At 48.9% G+C, this 20,229-nt stretch overlaps 1 protein-coding gene across 8 annotated transcripts in view; it reads right to left on the reverse strand.

Moving 5' to 3' along the window:
• The window catches only part of RALY (RALY heterogeneous nuclear ribonucleoprotein), a 272,388-nt gene that overhangs the window by 31,470 nt on the left and 220,689 nt on the right, over positions 1-20,229 (reverse strand). For 6 of the 8 annotated variants that reach the window (XM_034787281.1, XM_034787276.1, XM_034787279.1 and 3 more), the window contains one exon: positions 11,078-11,342. In XM_034787281.1, coding sequence (XP_034643172.1) covers positions 11,078-11,333 — 256 coding nt within the window. In that variant the 5' untranslated portion in view covers positions 11,334-11,342. Of the gene's footprint in view, positions 1-11,077; positions 11,343-14,037; positions 14,225-20,229 lie in introns of those variants that run through there. The other 2 variants (XM_034787283.1, XM_034787280.1) reach the window with 2 other exon arrangements.

The raw sequence follows: 20,229 nt of genomic DNA on the forward strand, positions 1-20,229 counted from the left end.
TTCTCCTTGCCGCTTACACATTCAATTCTTGTGGACATTTCTTGAGTCATCCCTTCGTCATCCTTAGGACACACTGCGAACAAAACTGCTGCGCTTTTAAGTTCTCTGTGGGTACGTCTACACTGCAAAAAAACCCCTGTGCCCATGAGTGACAGAGCCCAGGTCAACTAACTCGGGCTCGCGGGGCTTGTACTATGAGGCTAAAAATAGTAGTGTGGACATTTCTACTTGGGCTGGAGCCTGGGCTTTGAGACTCCCCCCTTGCCGGATTTCAGAGCCTGGGTGGGACCCTCTACACTGCTATTTTTAGCTCGGTAATGCAAGCCCCAGTCAGTTGACCCAGGCTCTGAGACTTGCTGCTGGGTTTTGTTTTGTTTCGCAGTGTAGACGTGCCCTGTGTGGCTTATGGTACAGTGAAGTTCTCCCAGGGGCTCACAAGGGTACAGCTGAGCCTGGAGACCTCGTCTGTGAATGATGAATAGCTGCCACATTTTGTGCAGCTTCACACATGCCATTTATGCAAATGATTGAATGGGCTAATTTGGGTATTTGCAGACAATTTACCTATATTCAGAAACTTCATCTTATGGTCAACACACCCTGCCCCAAGCAATGACGGGAACAGGATGGGGAGCTGCATAAAACTTGGCAGCTGTGGTACAGCAGGTGGAAGGATGTGTGGCTGGGTGGCTTGGGGGGAGGTGCTGAACAGTGCCTGGAGGCAGCCTGGGAGTAGCTGGGCAGGTGGGGGAGGCTGTGGGGGTGGCTGAATACTGGGACACCTGCAGCGAGGCCGTGACTAGGTATTTTTGCGCCCGAGGCAAGAATATAAAATTGCGCCCTCCCCCAGGGCCGGTTCTTCTGCAGCAATTCAGCGGTGGGTCCCTCAGTCCCTCTCGGAGGGAAGGGCCTGCCGCCGAATTGCCGCCGAAGAATGAATGAAGGGGTGGTGGTAGAGCCTGTGATTTTGGGGAGTCAACTCATGATTTTTGACTGCTTGGGCTGGTAATGTTGCTTCCAAGATGGTCTTTGGTTCCAGTCCAGTTCCAATCCAGAGAGGGACTCACAAGTTAAGAGAGGAGGGAGGTGCTGGATATCAGCAGTGGCCACTAGGGATCAGCATGTGTCCTGAGAACGATGGGAGTTCAGGTTTGCAGAGCAGGATCAGAGGTGGCAGGTTTGTAGAAATTTTGGTGGTGCCCAGAACCCGCCCCCACCCAAACTCCGCCCCCCCACCTGCCCAAGGCTCTGGGAGGGAGTTTGGGTGAGGGAGGAGGTCTGGGGTACAGGCCCTGGGATTGGGGTGCAGGCTCTGGAAGGGAGTTTGGGGATGGGAGGGGTGCAGAGGGATGCGGTGCAGGGGTGAGGGCTGTGGCTGCAGATGAAGGGTTTGGAGTGTGGGAGGGGCTCAGGGCAAGAATTGGGGTGAGAGCTCTGTCTGGGGCTGGGAATGGGAGGTTTGGGGTGTGGGAGGGGCTCAGGGCTGGGGCAGAGGGTCAGGGTGCGGGGGGATGAGGACTCTGGCTGGGACTGGGGATAAGGTGTTTGGGGTGCTGGAGGGGCTCAGGGCTTGGGCAGAGGGTTGAGGGTGTGGTGGGTGGGTGAAAGCTCTGACTGGGGGTGTGGGCTCTGGGGTGGGGCAGGGCTGGGGATGAGTTTGGGGTGCAGGCAGGCTGCTCCGGGACAGGGGCCAGAGAGGAGGATCCCCCCCATCCTTTCTCTGCCGGCAGCAGCAAGTTCTGGGGCAGGAGCTCCCCTTTCCTGCCCCCCCCAGCAGCACACTCACCCCCACCACTGTCACTGCATGTGCTCTTAGGGCCCCTCTCAGGTCCAGGAATCTCCCTCGCCTCTCCCGTGGTGGGTGCCGGGGGGGCACTGCATGCGCCTCCTCCCCTGCTGTTGCCCCTGACTGTAGCCTCACTGGGGGTGAGGGATGGGGGTGCCTCCTTGCCCATCATGGGGCAGGAGCAGTGACTGTGAGCGGGGTGGCCCCCTGTGCTGCTGGAGGGTCCCATTGAAAAATGAAAGGGTCTGAGGGGGAAGGGCAGGCTGAGTCAGTCTGCCCTGGCAGTGAGATGGGGGGCGCTAGGACCCTGCAGCAGCAGTTGCTGCAGGGAGGCAGCATGGAGCTGCTCTGCTCCGGGAATGGGGGTGGGAAGCAAGTCGGGGCTCGAGAGGGATGCGCGGGGGGGCGGCAGGTGGGGCCAGGGGGGAGATAACCCCGGTTATAAATATCTCTGTGCCTGCCAGCGGCTTATTTTTTTCTCCACCACTTTTTGCGCCCCTCAGCTTTGTGCGCCTGAGGCAAGTGCCTCACTCGCCTTGCCCTTGTTACGGCACTGGGTGGGGTAGCGGTGGGTGCTGGGCAGCTGGGGGATAGCTCAGGGCTGGGTGGGCGAGTCTGAGGAGGACGCTGGGAGATGGCTGGGAGGTAGTAGAATGAATGAACACTGGGCATCTCTGGTGCACGGTGGGTAGCTGCAGATGCTGGGTAAGTTGGAGCTGCGTGCAGGGCCGGCTCCAGCATTTCTGCCGCCCCAAGCAAAAAAAAAAAAGCCGCGATTGTGATCGGCGGCAGCAATTGGGGGGGAAAAAAAATAGCCACGATCGGCGGCGGCAGTTCAGCGATAGGTCCTTCACTCCTAGAGGGAGTGAGGGACCTGCCGCCCCCAAATTCCCACAGGTGCCGCCCCTCTCCCTTGGCCGCCCCAAGCACCTGCTTGTTAAGCTGTTGCCTGGAGCCGGCCCTGGCTGGGTGTCAGGCTGGCTGTGGGTGCTGGGTTGGAGAGCCTGGGAGGTAGCTGAGTGGGTGGTTGCTGGGGCATTGGGAGTGGGGTGCTTCGGAGTACTGGGGTACCTGGAAGTACTGGGCGTGTGGGTGATGGAGTAGATGGGAATGGCAGAGTAGCTGGAGCTGCAGAGGTAGCCGTAGGGGTGAAAATATGCTGGCTGCCTTCTCAGGAGTGAGTATTGTGGTGCCTGGGGCATGTTTGCTCGTGCTTTGTGATGGGGGAACTGATGCAGCTTGTCAGCAGGGTGAGGTTGCCTAGGGCCAGTATTGGGTCCCTTACTTTGTACTGCTGTCTCCTCTCACCCCCTTTTTCCTGTTAGTGATCCAGCAGGGTAAGGAACGGAGAGGAGAAGCAGACAGCTCATATGACTGCAAGGAGCCTTCCCCCAGCAAAGCTGGAAGCATGAGGAGCCACTGATCTGTGGGAACATGATGGACTGGCTGCCACATGCATGAGTGTCACTGGAGCAGCCCGGCTGATGCCAGCGAGGTTTGGCAGGAAACGAAATCTTGAAACATTTGTGTCTTTAGACTAAATTTGTCTATTTCTAATTCAAGTTAAATTTCTATTCTTATTTTTTTCCATTATTTATATAGCGCAAAAAGTGTGCTAGGTACTGTACGGACAAATAAGGATACACGGCCCCGCCCCGAGGAACTTACCGCCCAAATAAAGAGCTTACAGTGACGCGCAAGTAGCTGAATTTCAAGTTAACTTGTACATGTAATCATTTTCAGGAGCTCCAGGCAAGCTGCAGGGCTAATAAACCCAGAAAAAGCAGTGCCTAGGCCATACCTACAAAATATGGCTGCACAAGAACATATGAGGTCACGGACAGAGAACCAATTGCAAAATGGGGTTGTCCATACATGTATGCCCTAAATCTGCACTCTTGAGAACTTGGAGGGTGGGCATTCTGGCTGGTGGGCTCTCACTGGCCAACAGGCTTTCGATGGCATGTGTCCAAACCCTTTGTTTGGTGGCCTTCAGGATGCTCATATCCAGATGGGCCAGACACTCAATTCCTATTGAATCTAAGGCCTGTAATACTTCACAGCATTGGGTTTAGAGTACAGTGCCAGGCTCATCTACTCAATGAAGCATTTGTCTGACCTTGGGCTAAGGTTATGGAGGTTTGTTTTGTCTTGTGGGGTGGGGTGGCTGATACGAGGGTTGGTTGGTATTGCAGCACCACTGAGCCTACGGCAGGTTGATGTTTCATCCATGTCAATGGACACATAGTACATTATGAAATAAATTAAAATGAATGGGCCTGAATTTTCCACTGCCTTGCACCGTTACTTATCTCTGTGCAAAAGTGGGTGGGAAACACTACTGAATCAGAGTGGAAGCATTTTATACCCACTGAAACATGATCTATTGGAGAGGGGCTTGAAAGGTGCCAGGGGGATGAGCAGAATACTGTAGCAGCTCAGACAAGAACAGCTCAGACACCGAAGCACTGACATTACATGCAGAATATCAGGGCTTTTCAACAGCATTTAATACAACTTCTTTGGTGCTAATTCCCATTCTTGTCTGAACAATGGCAGCAGGAAAGATCCTGCTCTCCGGGAAGGGCTGTTTCATTCATAGAGTGCCTGCAGTGTTTCCTGCAAAGCCTAAGGATGGAGGCGCCAATCTGATCAAATATAAAAACAGATCTGAACCTTCACCTCCCACTCAAACTTGGAGCCTTTTTCGAGGCTTGAAATTGTTTTAATCGGTGCTTCTGGTCTCAGCCAGAAGTAAAAATCCCAAAGCAAACTGGACCAGATCCTGAACTGATGTAATCAGCATAGCTCTGCTGAAGCTCTGCCAGTTTACCGCAGCTGAACATCTGGCTCAGTGACAGTGGCTGTTGTTAAATTAACAGTGTTGCCAACTCTCATGCTTTTATCAGGAGTCTGGTAATAGTGCTTTTTCTTAGCACATGTCATGTGATTAGGTGAGATTCTCAGCTTTCACTGGGAAAAAGAAAAGAAATGTGTAGCCCTCGTGCTGCAGAGAAAAGCTTGAAACGTGATCTGAGAGCACCTTAAAAATTCAAAAAAAAAAAAAGGGAAAATAAACAGAGCCCCCAAGTTTTCGTTGTTGTTTCTGTTTTACAATCTCATGATTTGTAAGCCAATCTCGTGATTCTGGGGCTTGACTTGTGGTTTCTGAACACTTGGGGTTGGCAGTACTGGAAACCTGCCAAGAATGATGGCTCTTGCTTTGACTTCCAGGCCCATGTCTACGTCATATCGGCCTGAGTGTAAGTTTAGAGAAACCAAAGCTCTGATTTCTTCGAGGTGCCGTTTCACTTTCGTAGGTGAATCGAGACGGTCCTGAACCTCAACCTACCCCAAATTTGCTCCCCACCACCAAAAAATAAAATATTACAAACCCTTTGAAGAGGCAGCACTCAGACAATTCCCAGTCACTGCTCATCCCCCTGAACACGGCTCAGTGTGATGTGACATGAGAAGATCGGGGGTGGGAGGGGCCGCTCATAGAAAAAGAGGACAAGGGGCAGGGAAGGGGACAGTGACTGGACGTGGCAATCAAGGCAAGCTAAGTGGTGCTGGTGGTGGGCACAGATCACCTGTCCTCTGCTGTCCCGCACCCTGTTGTCAGTTTCTCTCTGTCTATGGAGGTCTAGGAATGGGCATGGATGGCACAAGGAGGTGGCTGAATTTCACTGGCAATTAGCCCTTCCCAGCTGTGTCTGTGGGGATTGCTGTGCCAGATGAGGTGTTCACCCCTGGCGAAAAAGCAGGTAGTGATGGCATTGCTGCTCTCTGCCAGAGGCAGGAGGCTATATCCTCTGGCTGGGGTTCTACGGAGGTCTGCCAGTGGAAAGTGAAAGCCAGGAGAGGCTCCTAATTAACATCTGCCAGGTGCCTTCCCTGTCTACCCCTGTTCACCTGTTGGGGAGAGGCTTTGGGGGCTATTTGAGCAGCTGCGACCTCCCCTTTTTGGAAGGCCTTTCCATGCGCAGGTGCCAGGCAGGGACTCTGGTCCACTGTCCCATGGGACTACACTTCCTTTTCCACATGGCCTGCTGTGTGTGAATTTGCAGGATTCCCACAGTCCCCCGATAAGGAAGGGGAGTGAGCTGGAGTCTGTTCTGGCTCTCACATCACCCACAGAACTGTCAGCTGAGTTCTGATTGCAGAAAGCTTGTTAGTGGGGATGAGGTAAGAGGGAGACAGTTTTCAATTCCTAGGTGGAGCTTGCAGTGCTGCCAGCTATAACAATCATCCTTTGAGTTGCAGGCTGATCTGATCTGTGGGGAAGGCACTGAGTGAGAAGAGTAACTAGAGAACCCCGGAATGTCCCAATTTGTGAGTCTCTCCTCTGCTCTGAACTCCCTGCGGGAAGCATGGCTGGGCAACTTTTGCCTATTCTATGTAACGGTTGCTTCCGATACATGCATGACCTCCCTCTCGCAACAAGGTCTTGTCCATGCAACTGTGAGTTCTGGTGACCATTGGGGTGACATCTGGAATGGGAGTAAGTGACACTGCAGCTGCATTTCACCTCTGACCTTCAATTCTGCTTGTGCTTTGAAGGGAAGACACATGAAAACCAGTTTCCATTGCAGGCCAAAATCTGCCTGCTTGAACAAACTCAAGATGGACTTTCACTGGGTAAATAACAACACAACCTCTTTAAAACATATCCAGCATTCAAGTTCTTATTTCAGATGGTCATACTCAAATCAGAGCAAGGTGGGGATGGCCTTCAAATTTCTTATACTAGGTGTCTGGCACTGCTGGTGCCCTCAGCACAACCCCTGCTTGCTGGAGGCTCAGAAATGCCAATTTTTGATTAAAAATGCTGTCTGCAGCTCCAATTCTCAGTTTGTACCTGGTGACAAGAGCTCCTCAGCATGTGGCATTTCAGAGCAATGTGCAAAATAAGGATGCAGCTGGGGACAGTTTGTCTCAAGCAACTGGTAATAGGCTAGAGTAAAGCTTGTCAGTGTGGGGGAGACAGAACTTTCTCTGGGGATGGTCCAAGACTGCGGAATGAACTCTCTCTAGAATTAGGGACCATCACAAACCTCACCACTTTCCTTTCCAAGGCCAGGTGCATTTCTTTGACCTTGCCTTCTGTCACATAAACACAGAGCAACAGGTATATTTATTTTTTTTAAAAGCAACTACCAGAACAAAACACTCCCCTGAACACGCTTCTCCCTCTGGGGAGAGGATGAGAGCACAAACAACCTGTGACAGATGTGTAGTCACTTTGCTTGATGAACGGCTGGAAGGCGCTAAGAGGCTATGGTGACAAGCTTGTATAGGGACTTATATAGAACAGAATAGAAGAATAAAGACTTTCACATCTGTCTGTTGCTGTCAGAAGCACTACCCTAGACCAGCTGCTGGCATTTCAATCAGTTGGCCAGAGCAGGTCAGCATGACTTGGTGATTAAAACACAAGTGGCTGCTAGGGCCTTTACTACACTAGGGCTCCCATGGCTGCTATGGCACCACCCGTAAAGCTACAACAGGCAGGTCTCCAGTGGAAGTTTTTAAAGAAAAAATTGACACCTGCAAGAGGAAACATGGTCCAACGGGCAGGGCCTGGGACTCAGGAGAGCGAGTTTCTATTCCTGGCTCTGCCGCTTCTCAAATGGCAAGAGAGGATAGCCAAGGCCAGATTAATGAGCCAGGAGGCAGCTTTAGAAGAGTCTTGGTGTAAATCTGAAATGCCACCAGCAAATGATCGAAGCGGGACTGATTTACAATGTGGTCCATAGCTTGCGATTGCTCTCCAGTCACATTATGCATTGTCTCTCCTCTTCCGGAGGTGTAGGAGATGACAGCACTTGCCATATTATGTTCTGAAATGGTTCAGTACGGGCCATTGCTTCTGGCGTAGGTTGAAACCTGGAAGTTATTTTGAGGGGTCAGCAATTAGGTGTTTGTTTGGGATATTAGCATTATCCCAGAATCCTTTCCAGTGCGCTTTGGGATTGAAGAGGACTCCTTAAGAGCTTTAGCCTCATCCCAAGAGGGCTTGGGGGATTTCAGATGTGTCTTTGGAAAGTTCTGGAGGTGCTCATGAATTGGTAAATCCAGGTCAGCCATGGTTCCATTGTACTCACAGGCTATGTGTGGGTGTATCTCCAGATTTTGGGTGGAGGTATATGTGCCAGAATGGGCAACCGTTGGATGGGTGTTCATTTAAATGTTCCAGGTGTAATACTCATTGCAGCATTGAGCTGCTTGTCCAGAAAATTGGTATGTGAGCTCAGACTGGTGTGCAATATTTAGCGGGCAGGCATACCAGTCAAGAGTTGCTATTTGAAGTGTGTGCGCATTGGCACCCCATGTTGTGCTTGCGAGTTTTTGGACAAGGGTAGTCCTTGCTTTTACTTTTTCACATCTTTTCCAGATGAGCTTTAGAAGTCAGACTTGTATCCAAGGTTACACTCAAGTACTTCAGACTGGGTTCATTTCAGGCTGTTGACTGAGAAAGGAGACACGAAGTGGTTCCTTGACGGCTTTGTTGTTTCGGTGAAAGGCTACTAGCAAGGTTTCAGAGGCACTGGGATGGAGTTTCCAGTACTGAGGTTGGTGGAGAGGATGTTGCTGATGGTGGTAAGGTCTTTACCTTGTGGCACAACAGCAACGCCATTGGCACAGATGAATTTATGCCAAGTTTTATCAGGTAAGTCACTAATGTAGATGTTGAATAGTGAAGGAGCAAGCACAGATTCTTGAAGTAGACTATCACAGGGGGTGCATGCTTTGCTGATATACCCATTGAACAGGAAACAGTATCTATGGTTGCTCAACATAGTGGCCAGCGGTCATATAGTGCTATGGCATTTGATAGCCTTTGATGCCTTGAGCGATAGCCCACATCTCCATAACATGTTGTACGCAGTGAAGAAATCTATCAGCACTGTTCCAGTTTTTAGATTCCACCTGAAGCCAGCCTCAGTGTGACCAGTAATGGCGAGAACCTAGTCGCAGAAACTTCGTCCCAGTCTGAAACCAGCCTATTGCTTTGGCAGGATAGCCTGAAACATAGGGGTGAGAAGGCCAGTGAAACCCTATCCATTAACGGGTGAGTTGTGGAGAGAGTGATATTGGGCAACAGCTGGTTTCCCATGTTTGTGATGTCAGTGACTATTGACTCACACCAGTATTTTGGGATCTTTTCTGTCAAATATATGGCAGCGAATACATCTGCCAACTATCCTCTTCTCTTTGCTCCCAAATTCTTGAGGAATTGGGATATATCATCCTTGCCAGAAGCTTTCCCATTTTTAGTGGCGATGTGGGCCTTGATTATTTCTTCTCTAGTGTCTGGGGCTGAGAGTGAAGTGTCGGGGCTTTGTCAGACATTCGGAAGTGCTCTCTCTGAACCTTCTGTCTAGTCAGTTTGTCAGTTTTGGTCGTTGAATTCCAGAGAAGGTGTGAGGTGACAGCATTAGCCGTCATTTTCGATTGATGGTATTTTGCTGGGTCAGCAACTCCAAGCACACGGAGGAGTGCCCAGGCTTTGCAACTGCAATGAGTGAAGTCAAGACCCTCCACTGTCTCATTCCATCTTCTCAGACGCACAGAGTTCAACGGTTCTATTAGTGCTTTTGCTGCGTCCGGATCACTGCTCTTCTCACACTTTTTAAAGAGTGCCTCTGTCTCTGGCTGCCAGCAAGGAGCACAGACCTTGCCATAGCCATGAGGAATGTGTTTCACAGCAGCTTTGATAAGAAGGTGAACAAGGTCGTAGTATTCTAGGAAAAACTTGATACGCTGCATCCTGTCTTAACTGCTGTGGTACATGCAACCAGGGCTTTGGAGCTGTGCTCCAGCTCCAGGCAAAAACCTGCAGCTCCACTGCTCCGGAGATGCTCCGCGCTCCAGCTCTGGGCTCCGCTCCAAAGCCCTGCATGCAACCCAGTTTGCTTTGCAGAAATTCTAGCACCATTTCAGCATTGATTCAATCAGCAGAACTCCACAGCTGACCTGCATAACGGTGGAGTGGTGCTGGCCGCAAGGAAAGTTTCCAAGCACTGTTTGTAAAACTTGCAGGAGGACATCAATATTGTCCTTCATCAGAAAACAGAGGTCTGGGTTGTGTTTAGTGTTCCATGTGGCTGAGTGAAAATTCCCTACTTGTTTAGGGTTGTAAAGAAGGTAGACATCTACAAATGAGGCCCAGTTTGTGAGTTGCTCACCGGCTGTATCATTTCTGCTATAGTCTCATTGCGAGTGGTGGCTATTAAAGTCACCAGGGTAGCAGCTGGGTGGAGAAAAGATGGTGATGTGGGCTCCTGCCATTCAAGATTTGGAGGTTTGTAGATGTTTGTTATGGTCAGTCAGCTCTCTGGCTCTTATTGCAGCAATAGAGTTTCCCATGGTCTTGGATTCCTCCGGGACTGCAACATCTTTAAGACCATGGCCGATGGATGTGGCAAGTCTGTACTTCGCGTTGTTCATAGTGGCAATGAGTTCATAGCCACACGTTTAGTATCTTGCAGCTTGCTCAGACTCTGCAGCATGAGTTTCTTGTAGAGTAGCAACAGCAACGTTATTCACCTAAGAACTCATCAAAGATAGTCACCCTTAGTATGCGACAGACCGTCCACATTGTGCTGATCTATACATAGAGCTGATCCGGCAGTTCCTCAAGGCAACTCCAGACAAGGACTCTTAACAAATGTCACAGGACAAGACAACAGCCTTCATGTTGCATGTTATTGGCTAACATAATGCATTTTGCTGACCTCCTGGTATGACTGTCTCTGCCACTGATCTCCTGTATTACCTTGGGTGAGTCACTTTACTTATCTGTGTCTGTGTTTCCCATCCCACCCTTTCTCAGTTCAGTTTCCAAGCAGTTCAGGACAGCTCACTCGATGTATGTAGAGTGCCTAGCACAACAGATCCCTGATCTTAGTTTAGGCCTCTAGGTGTGACCAGAATATAAATAATAATAACAAGGCCTTTTGCGGCTATGACTTTTAAACTCTATTGCCCACCCACTGTGATAAATAAAGTAAAATAAATACAGATATATACTAAATGACACACACACGGATTGAGAACATCTATTTTTCTCCAGGCAAACTCTCTGACAGATGTAGAATGAATTGCATATGCTATGCAGAAATTATTAACATCAGCTACAGTAGAAAAATGTATTAAAGGAAGACATGTGATTGTTCATGAGTCTGTGCTTTCAGGCCTCCCCTCTAACAGCTTCTGCAGCTGCAGCTCATAACATGAGTTTGTGCCTTGACTACAAGGAGTAGAAAGGACATGAGAACTCCTTACCCAGTGTCTGCCCAGCAAGTATTCGTCCGTTCTCCCCCAGGACAGCGGCCCGTGCATGCCTCTCGTTCGAGTACTGTACGAACGCATAGCCCTTGTGAACGGAGCAGCCCACTACTCTGCCGTACTTGGAGAAAATGGTCTCCACATCTGATTTCTTAACGACGGCTGTGTTGAGATTCCCAATGAAGACTCTGGAGTTGATGGACTTGGGGTCATTCTTGTTTGTGATGTTACTTGTCTGCACCTTCAATGACATCTTGAACACCTGGGTAAACAAGTCAGGAGGGTCAGGAAGGGTGTGACATGCTAGAGGGAACAGCATGAATGTAATAAAAATGGGGATCAGAGAGAGAAGGAATTTGGGATTACAACTCTTCATCACACTGCAAACCAATAAACAACCCCATCACTTCATGCAGCAGTTTGTGGGGACTGCAGGTGCCCCCAGACCCATGGCTGGAATAACAGCTGCAGAAGGAAGAGGCTACGCTGCAGTTCTGCACCCCGGAATTGCATTTGAGGGGTTTGCATGTGACAACCTCACCACCTGGTCCCACCCATGTAAACTTTGATTACTCCAGCTCCCCTTGGGTGGAGTAGATTGTCCCTGTGCCATTCCTTTCACCCAGTTCTGGTCCTTCTCATTCAGACAGACCTAAAAAAGTCAATGGAAACTTCGGCCTTTTGTCTGCAGTGCATATTTTGCTGAGCTGCTGTAAAACTACGCTATTCAGCAGGATGCTTTTGTCTGCCACTGAGACTGTACCTGAACATGCATAGTAGTACTGTAAGCTATTTTCAATATGCAATGCGGTGCCTGCCTTGGAACACCATTGGACATGTAAGATTCACATTTCCCACTATCTCTCCTGACTCATACATTATTCACTCCCCCAGATCAATCTGAACAGCTTTGTACTTTGCATTAGAAAGCCAAACAGAGCAGGCAGCCAGACTTTAACTTTCATTTTCTTTTCTACAACACAAAGTCAACATAACCAGTGCCAGCTCAGCTCTGAGCTGGTGTCACTAAAACTAATACCAGGGTTTGGCTCATTTTTCCGCCAGTGCCCTACAGCCTCCGCCTTCCCTGCTCCAGGCTAGTGCAGAGATGTGGTGAAGCCAATCCCACGTCGTCTGTTGGCTGTGTGTCTGCAAGTGTTTACAGAAGCCTGAAGTAGACTCTGAGTGCATCCGCGAAAGCGCTGAACGCCCGCAGCTCTCACTGGAGTTGATCGAGTTCTGGTTACTCAACGCTTCTCAGGATCAGAAATCAGTCACCTAGGCCTGTGCCAGGAATATTTCAATTTGCTTCCGAGCGAGATTGCTTTGTGTTTAAGATCCTGCAAGCATCATTTCCTAGACTAAAGGTTTGATACTAGTTATCAGAGCTACAAGCTATAATCTGGGCATTTTAGATAAAACGTATCCGTCATCTGATTCACTCTCTTTCATCTATAAAGACAGTACAGGGATATCAGGAGGTTCCTCTGGCTTCTGGTAACCACGGGAACTGGGTCTGTGATGTTGTGAATACCCCCACCCCCTGCGCGATGTTTGTGTGTGTCCTGATTTAGTTTTTCTGCACTTTACTTTGCATGTTTGATAGTTTATAAATTATTTAAAATAAAAAAAAATAACAATAATTAAAAATACTGAAAGATCTCATTGCAGGATTCTGTTCCCCTGCACTCGGAGTCTGATTTCAAGTTACTTAAAGAAAAAGTCACTGCAGCTTTTCCACAACTAGCTCAAAATGAAACTCCAAGGGTCTGTTTCTGAGTGTTCTCAAATGGATGCTCTGGGGAGAAGGTGGTTGCAGGGGCAGCTCCAGGCACCAGCGCACCAAGCGCGTGCCTGGGGTGGCAAGCTGCGGGGGGCGGCCTGCCGGTCGCTGTGGGGGCAGCAGTCAGGGATCCTTCGGCGGTATGCCGGTGGGAGGTCCGCTGGTCCTGCGGCTTCGGCGGCAATTCAGCGATGGGTACGCCAAAGGCGTGGGACTGGCGGACCTCCCGCAGGCATGCCGCTGAAAGCTGCCTGACTGCTGTGCTTGGGGCAGCAAAATACATAGAGCTGCCCCAGGGTGGCTGTGTCCTCCCCCCTCATGCACCTATGGAGGGGCCACTTATTTAGGTCCCTACACGTGGATTTTTGCAGGCAAACGTTAAGCTTTCCATTCTCCTTTGGCATAAATCCTTTCTGTCATGTGATCCCTGCCCTGAGGCCTCACGTGCTGAACAGAGTGAAGTTAAGTGCTCCACTCTGAGATCCTGTAGCTGGAATAATACACAGGCATTCCATACCACAGCTGGAATCGCTCAGCAGTGCAAATTATGAAATGTGACCACATATTCACTGTGTGCTGAAATCCCCTTGGGTTCTCCTAATTGACTCAGCTACCAGAGGTACCTGTAATGCCCGGGTGAGTCCTGCCAATCACACAGAATATCCAATCCAGGTTTTGCACAGTATTTAAATGTCTCTGGAGGCACAACTAGAACTAGATTGTGTCACCTAGGCACAGACCTGAACTGAGGGTGGGAAACCTGCTCAACATTGCATTCCCAGCCAGCTCTGTGGCTGATGTGAAGGGGAGGGAACAGGGTAGTGGACCCTCCTCCTTCCCCATCCCATTTGCAGCGATGTGAGTCTACACGCCCCCAAGCAGAGGGACTCTGCTTGTTACAAGCCCCTGTGTGATGTGTGCAACAGACAGGAGCCGCCTCTCTCCACAAGGGTCAGTCTTAACGTGACCCAGAGGAGTCAGACACCTCTTGGAGCACAATGTATTAAATGTCCACCAGTGAGTTCAGTTGCTTCTCATAGCACAGGGGCGAGTCTTTTTCCCTTCCTGAATCCTGTGAATGTAAAACTATCTGAGTCCCGATTCCTAGCCAGATGAAATATAAGAGTTAGCTAGTAATCTGGTTGTACATATGTTATTTGGGTAAAGCACACACCAGCATCATACCAGGCATTCTCCACAGTGTGACAGTTCCTTCACTGCTTGCTCACGTTCTTGTAAGGAGCTCAGATACCAAAATGATGATCACGGTATAAAGACAAAAATAGATAGACAGAAAGCATGGTGTATACTGCGATAAATAGACAGACAACAATGTGTATATGGGGATAGATAGATAGATAGATTTTTACATTTATCCATAATTTTTGCATCATAAAGAGAACCCCCCCCCCCAGCAGATATAAGTAGCTGCATGGGAAAAAATACAGGCACTGAACATATTTGCACACTCTTGTAATACATCCCAGTGACTTGGCTGACAGGGCAGTCTGCTTGGAAGCCAAAACTACTGGTTGTAGTCAGGGCCGGCTTTAGGACCTGCGGGGCCCAATTCGAATATCCAGCGGTGGTCCGGGTCTTCGGCAGCACTTCGGCAGCGGGGGGTCTGCTCTGCATCTCCCACGGCACTGAAGGACCCCCCGCTGCCGAAGACCCCGGAGCGGACCCCACCCCCACTGCCGAAATGCCGCTGGAACGGACCGCCGCCGGGTGAGCCTAAGGCGCAGGGCCCTCTTACCTGCGGGGCCCGATTCCGGGGAATCAAGGGAATCAGCCTAAGGTTGGCCCTGGTTGTAGTAAATAATTTGTGAATTCAAAGGGTAGATGGTAGAACAGGAATCGGCAACCTTTGACACACGGCCCACCAAGGTAAGCACCCTGGTGGGCCGGGCCAGTTTGTTTACCTGCTGCATCCGCAGGTTCGGCCGATCGCGACTCCCACTGGCCGCGGTTCGCCGCTCCAGGCCAATGGGAGTGGTAGGAAGCGGCGGCCAGCACCTCCCTCGGCCCTCGCCGTTTGCCAAAGGTTGCCGATCCCTGTGGTAGAATTTAGACTATAATGGGGTTATCAGTTTATTTTGGTTTCCCATCCCGTCAGTCCTGGCCCCTTTGAAATTTGATTTGGTTTGGATTTCATTGAACACAAACTGCAACCCAGTCAAAAATGCCTGGCGTCAGCTGAATTCATAACAAGTTTTGCATGGTTTTGAAATCACAGCTCAGTCCCTTGTTGCTCTGGCCCCGAATCAGCACGGTGCTTAAGCATCTGAGTAGGGAAAGTTAGGCATGTGCTTAAATTCATGCTGAATCAAGATTGATGCCCCGGGTCTGGGTTTGCCTGGAAGGCTGCAAACCTTACAAAGCTTTGGCTGAGTTTGTAATGAGACCTGGGATGTTTGGCTTGCTTTGGGGGTTTGTAATATATATTTTGCAAAGTTCTACTCTGAATTTTCTTGAGGCTGGAAACAAGAAGTCCCTGTGATGAGCCCAGTTAGCTAACTACCCTCACACACAGGCCACGGGCTGGGGCTGCCTGATTGTCTGCAATGCTCTTTTTGATTTGGGGTGGACATGTCATTGATTCATCAGTTGCTTCCCCAGCACAACTGCATCGGGTGCCATGTCCCCATTACAATCTCTGTCTCAGCTATTCTTGAATTTCAGCATCCGATATGTTTCCATTCTGTCTTGTCAGCCTTATTCCTGTGACACCCTGCATGGAGCTGAGCCATTTCTCACTCCAGGAGCTTCTCTTTTCATCTGGCTCTGAGCTGATTGATTGCAAACCCCTCCTGGTCACTTGTAAAAAGCCCCAGTGAATTTGTTGGCCTTCACTCGGTTCCTGGTGAATTATAGTTCACACCACAAAACAACAGCTTTCTTCTTGCAGGTCCAGACAAGTAGCAATCTCAGCTACATAACAACGTGCAGCATGGAATAAAAACAATACCATAATGTTGCTTCACTGGATAATGGGTTTTGGTCACCAAGGGTGAAATTCACCCCTCTGCAAAGGGTAGCATGAAGCCTAGGCACCACATACTTCTCACATAAGCTCTAGTTTGGGGAGCTAAGTGGTGAATAGGCCTTGTGTGGATGCTCTGCACAAGGGTGAATTTCATCCTAAAGGAACAGTTATTGTTGCACTTCCCTGCCATTAGGCTACCTGTAAGTGAGGGGTTGTGGAAACGGTTACCACATTCTACTGCTGTTCAGTGGCCCACCTGGAAGGAGTTGGTGACTGAAGTTTGTTTCCCAATGGGTAGGTGTTAACATCAGTTATCACCGCTTGCCTGGCAGTGCCAGTCTCCTCAGAGAGACCAAGAGTTCAATGTGCCATGGACCCCTGAAATCCTCTCCCAGCCCAAGAGTTGGTCCCTCCACAACAGGACTCAGGAAAGTTGTGGGGGATGGAGTCGGGATAAGATTATACGTCAGCTGCCTGTGCTGTTCCTGCCCTAAGGGTTCCAGCAATGTCAGTTTTATACCCTGCAGAGTTCTGCCAACACTAAATACATTTAGAAAAAAATGGTCTTGAAAAAGGAAAGACAGATCCCAACAAGCACAGAGCAAGCAGACCCTCTGTACATCATCACGCTCAGTGTCATAGAGTGGGGATCGTGTCTCCCTGGGTTGCAGGGTTCAGAGTCTGTCTGTGAGGGAAAGGACTCTGCCCCAGCCATGGGAGAACTGCTGCTGGCTATACTGTGCTTACCAGGATTCTAGTCTAGCACTTAGGGTTTCAGTGAGATGCTCTCATGGGGAATCTAGTTCAATATTGAAATCCATTTTTATTCATAAATCAAAGCTTTACAAATAATATAGAAAAGCTTTTACCTGCTGGTACTTAATGAAAGTTCTAGGGCCCCATTTGTAAAGTGATCTCAATCCAGCCCCTGCAATTATGGCTGTATCTTTAATGCACGGCAAGCACCTGTTAAAAATGTTCATATCGCTCAAAACAAATAAAAGCCAGCGCTTGCACCCAAGGTTTTGCACTTGCAACAGCCAGGAGCTCAGTTTTGTGGCTGCAGATGATGACATTTAGGTGTCAAACTCCCTGTTATGCAGCCTCAGGCAGTCTGATGTCTCTCTAGTCTTGCTTTTACATTTCAGTGGCAGAGCTTGTGAATTCAGCCTCCCTAAATGCCTAGCGCTGCAACTAGCCGAGTTGTCGATGAACAGCAGGTGTCACTGTTACCTTGGGAACAGACAGGCTGTCAGCCACTCAGTGACTTGGCTATTAACTAACTCCAATCCATTTTCCATAACCCTAAGCCATGCTGCTCCGATTTCCTTGCCTGTGGTATTCCAGAGACAGCAGCTGAGAAAAGGACTCATCTCTCAAAACAAGGGGGAAGGCTGAATTGACAGCTCTGTGAAATTAAATCTCTAGTCCTGCTCAATCTGCCTGACATCACGCCTGTTGCGGTGGTTGCTGAGCACATACAAAGATGACAGCAGTCCGGCGATAGCCTGATTTTTCTCTCCCTCTTTCCAGAAGCAGGTCTGATTTTGGGGAACACATTACTGCATGTTTCATACATATTGTATGTTACTTCCATGGGAAAAGCTAGCTCAGAGAGATGGAACATGAAATCTCTGTCTCAGAATTTCACTTTAGAGTTCAGGGGAGAGGAAATGTACCCTTGCTGCGTGTGCCAGACTGGTGATCTTACATGGACATAGCCCCTTTCCTCCCAAAGCACTTTCCAAACCAAACACACTGCTACAAACAAGACATCAACCTCCGCTGAAATGCAGCTGACTCTGCCAAAATGCAGCACCTGCTTAGCAGAGCCCACCAGCTCCATGCTGTCATGCTTCCTTCTTCTTCCTCTGTTGTCAAACACTCCTGACCCAGCCCTTTAATTTTAAAAGCACAAAGGAAGAAACGGTCCAGTCCTTTCATCATTTAAAACCATATTATACCAAGCGCGTGGAAATATGGCATAGGGAACAATCCTTTACTGGGTGCAGTGGGAGGCACTTGATGGCTTAATACATCATTTCCATCTCTACCTTCTTTGATTCTATTAACCCAACATTAAAATTGGAAACACTATGCCTGCTAGATTCCACTCTTAACAAGCTGGACATGGTTTGGGTTTGCTATGATTACATTTCTCTTTTCACCCCTGGAGCTTAAAATAGCCAGAGATTTGTTTTCTTTAAGAATATAAGAACGGCCATACTGGGTCTGACCAAAGGTCCATCTAGCTCAGAATCCCGTCTTCCAACAGTGGCCAATGCCAGGTGCCCCAGAGGGAATGAACAGAACAGGTAATGATCAAGTGACACCATCCCCTGTCGACCATTGTCAGCTTCTAGCAAACAGAGACTAGGGACACCATCCTTGCCTATCCTGGCTAATAGCCATTGATGGACCTATCCTCCATGAACGTATCTAGTTCTTTATTGAACCCCGTTATAGTCTTGGCCTTCACAACGTCCACTGGTAAAGAGTTCCACGGGTTGACTGTGTGTTGTGTGAAGAAATACTTCCTTTTGTTTGTTTTAAACCTGCTGCCTATTAATTTCATTTGGTGCCCCCTTCTTGTGTTATGAGAAGGAGTAAATAACACTTCCTTATTTACTTTCTCCACATCAATCATGATTTTATAGACCTCTATCATATCCCCCATTAGTCATCTCTTTTCCAAGCTGAAAAGTCCCAGTTTTATTAATCTCTCCTCATATGGAAACTGTTCCATACCCTTAATCATTTTTGTTGCCCTTTTCTGAACCGTTTCCAATTCCAATATATCTTTTTTGAGATGGGGTGACCACATCTGCATGCATATTCAAAAAGTGGGCATACCATGAATTTATATAGAGGCAATATGGTATTTTCTGTCTCATTATCTATCCCTTTGCTATGATTCCCAACATTGGTGAGAGGGATGAGCTTTTGAGCTTACACAGAGGTGTCAAAGTTCTCACAGTGCTTTACTCAGGTTATCATCATTATCAGCACAGCAGACTTGGGGAAACTGAGGAATAGAGACGTTAAGGGCCAAACCTTTTCAAGTGCTCACTAATTCTGGGGGCCCAGTTTGAGATATCTAGGTCCTGCTTCTCAGAAAGTGCTGAGCAGCCACTGAGACCCCTTTGGAAAATTTGGGTCCTCAGGCCTTCTCCTACTTCTGCTGCCTTCCAAATTGAATGCTTGGGGTCCTGGAATACATCCTGTTGTCTTTACTCTTTGCATACTCCAAGCTTAGAGCCTGATTCTGATTTCACTTGAACCAGCATAAAACTGGAATCAATGGAGTTACTCTTGATTTACCCCGTGTGTGAGAGGAAAACCAGTCCCTAGAGGGCGAAGAGTTTGAATTCACTTAGTTCTCCACTATCGGCTGGCACCCTGCGTGTGAACTGTAGGTTTTAGCTAGTCTGCCCTAAGCAAAGCAGGGCATGGTTATTAGCCATCATCTAGGATTCCTGGAGAATTGAAGGGAAGATGCTGATACTTCCCTCAGTGATTTGGACTAGTTAGTCTATCAGCCTTTTTTTTGCCTCTGGCCCCGATAAAAGATCCTGCCTTAGGAAAATGCCTTTGGCAACTGCAGGGGGAGAAAGAATTTTCCTTACATGCCAGAAGTCCCAGGGACTGCTGATCAATAGGACTTCCTCTGCCAAGGACTGGGGAGCATAAAGGGCCAGAGGGACTAGTACATGATGAACTGTGACCTTCACCGTGTCCCATGCACGTGCTCAGGCACTCTCCATGGAAGGAGGGAGGTTATTGTCTTAATACAGCTGCAGCTCCAGTATGAATGGCTTTTCTCCCTCTGTCACATTCTTTATCCCAGGAAAGCAAGCTTGCCTTGCCTCAGGATGTTCCTTACTGCTTGGCAGCTGCTGAGTGAGTTGGGGGTGAGGGGTGGAGAGGGGGGGTGGCCTCAGCCTACAGATGGCTGCAATTACTCTCACCACCAGCATTACCTAGGAAGATAGGAACAGCCAGACTGGATCAGATCAATGATCCAGCCAGACAAGGTTTCTGTCTCTGACAGTGGCCAGCACCGGATGTTTCATAGGCTTGGTCTACATTACAGACTTATGTCAGTGTAACTATGTCACACAAAATCCACTCCCCTGAGCGACACAGTTATACTGTCCAAATTCCTTGTGTGGATTGCACTATGTCAATGGGAGAGCTTCTCCTATCGACAGAGCTACCGCGTCCTGGGGAAGTGGAGTACCTACACGTCACAGTAGTGCTATACATGTAGACCAGCCCAGAGGAAGATGCAAGGAACCCTGCTGCAGGTTGTTATAGGATAGCCTGGACCTAGGGAAAGTTTCTTCTTAGCCCCCAATAGCTAGAGATTGCAGAAAGGTT

Source organism: Trachemys scripta, chromosome 12, assembly GCF_013100865.1.
Source record: "Trachemys scripta elegans isolate TJP31775 chromosome 12, CAS_Tse_1.0, whole genome shotgun sequence".
Taxonomy (NCBI): domain Eukaryota; kingdom Metazoa; phylum Chordata; order Testudines; family Emydidae; genus Trachemys; species Trachemys scripta.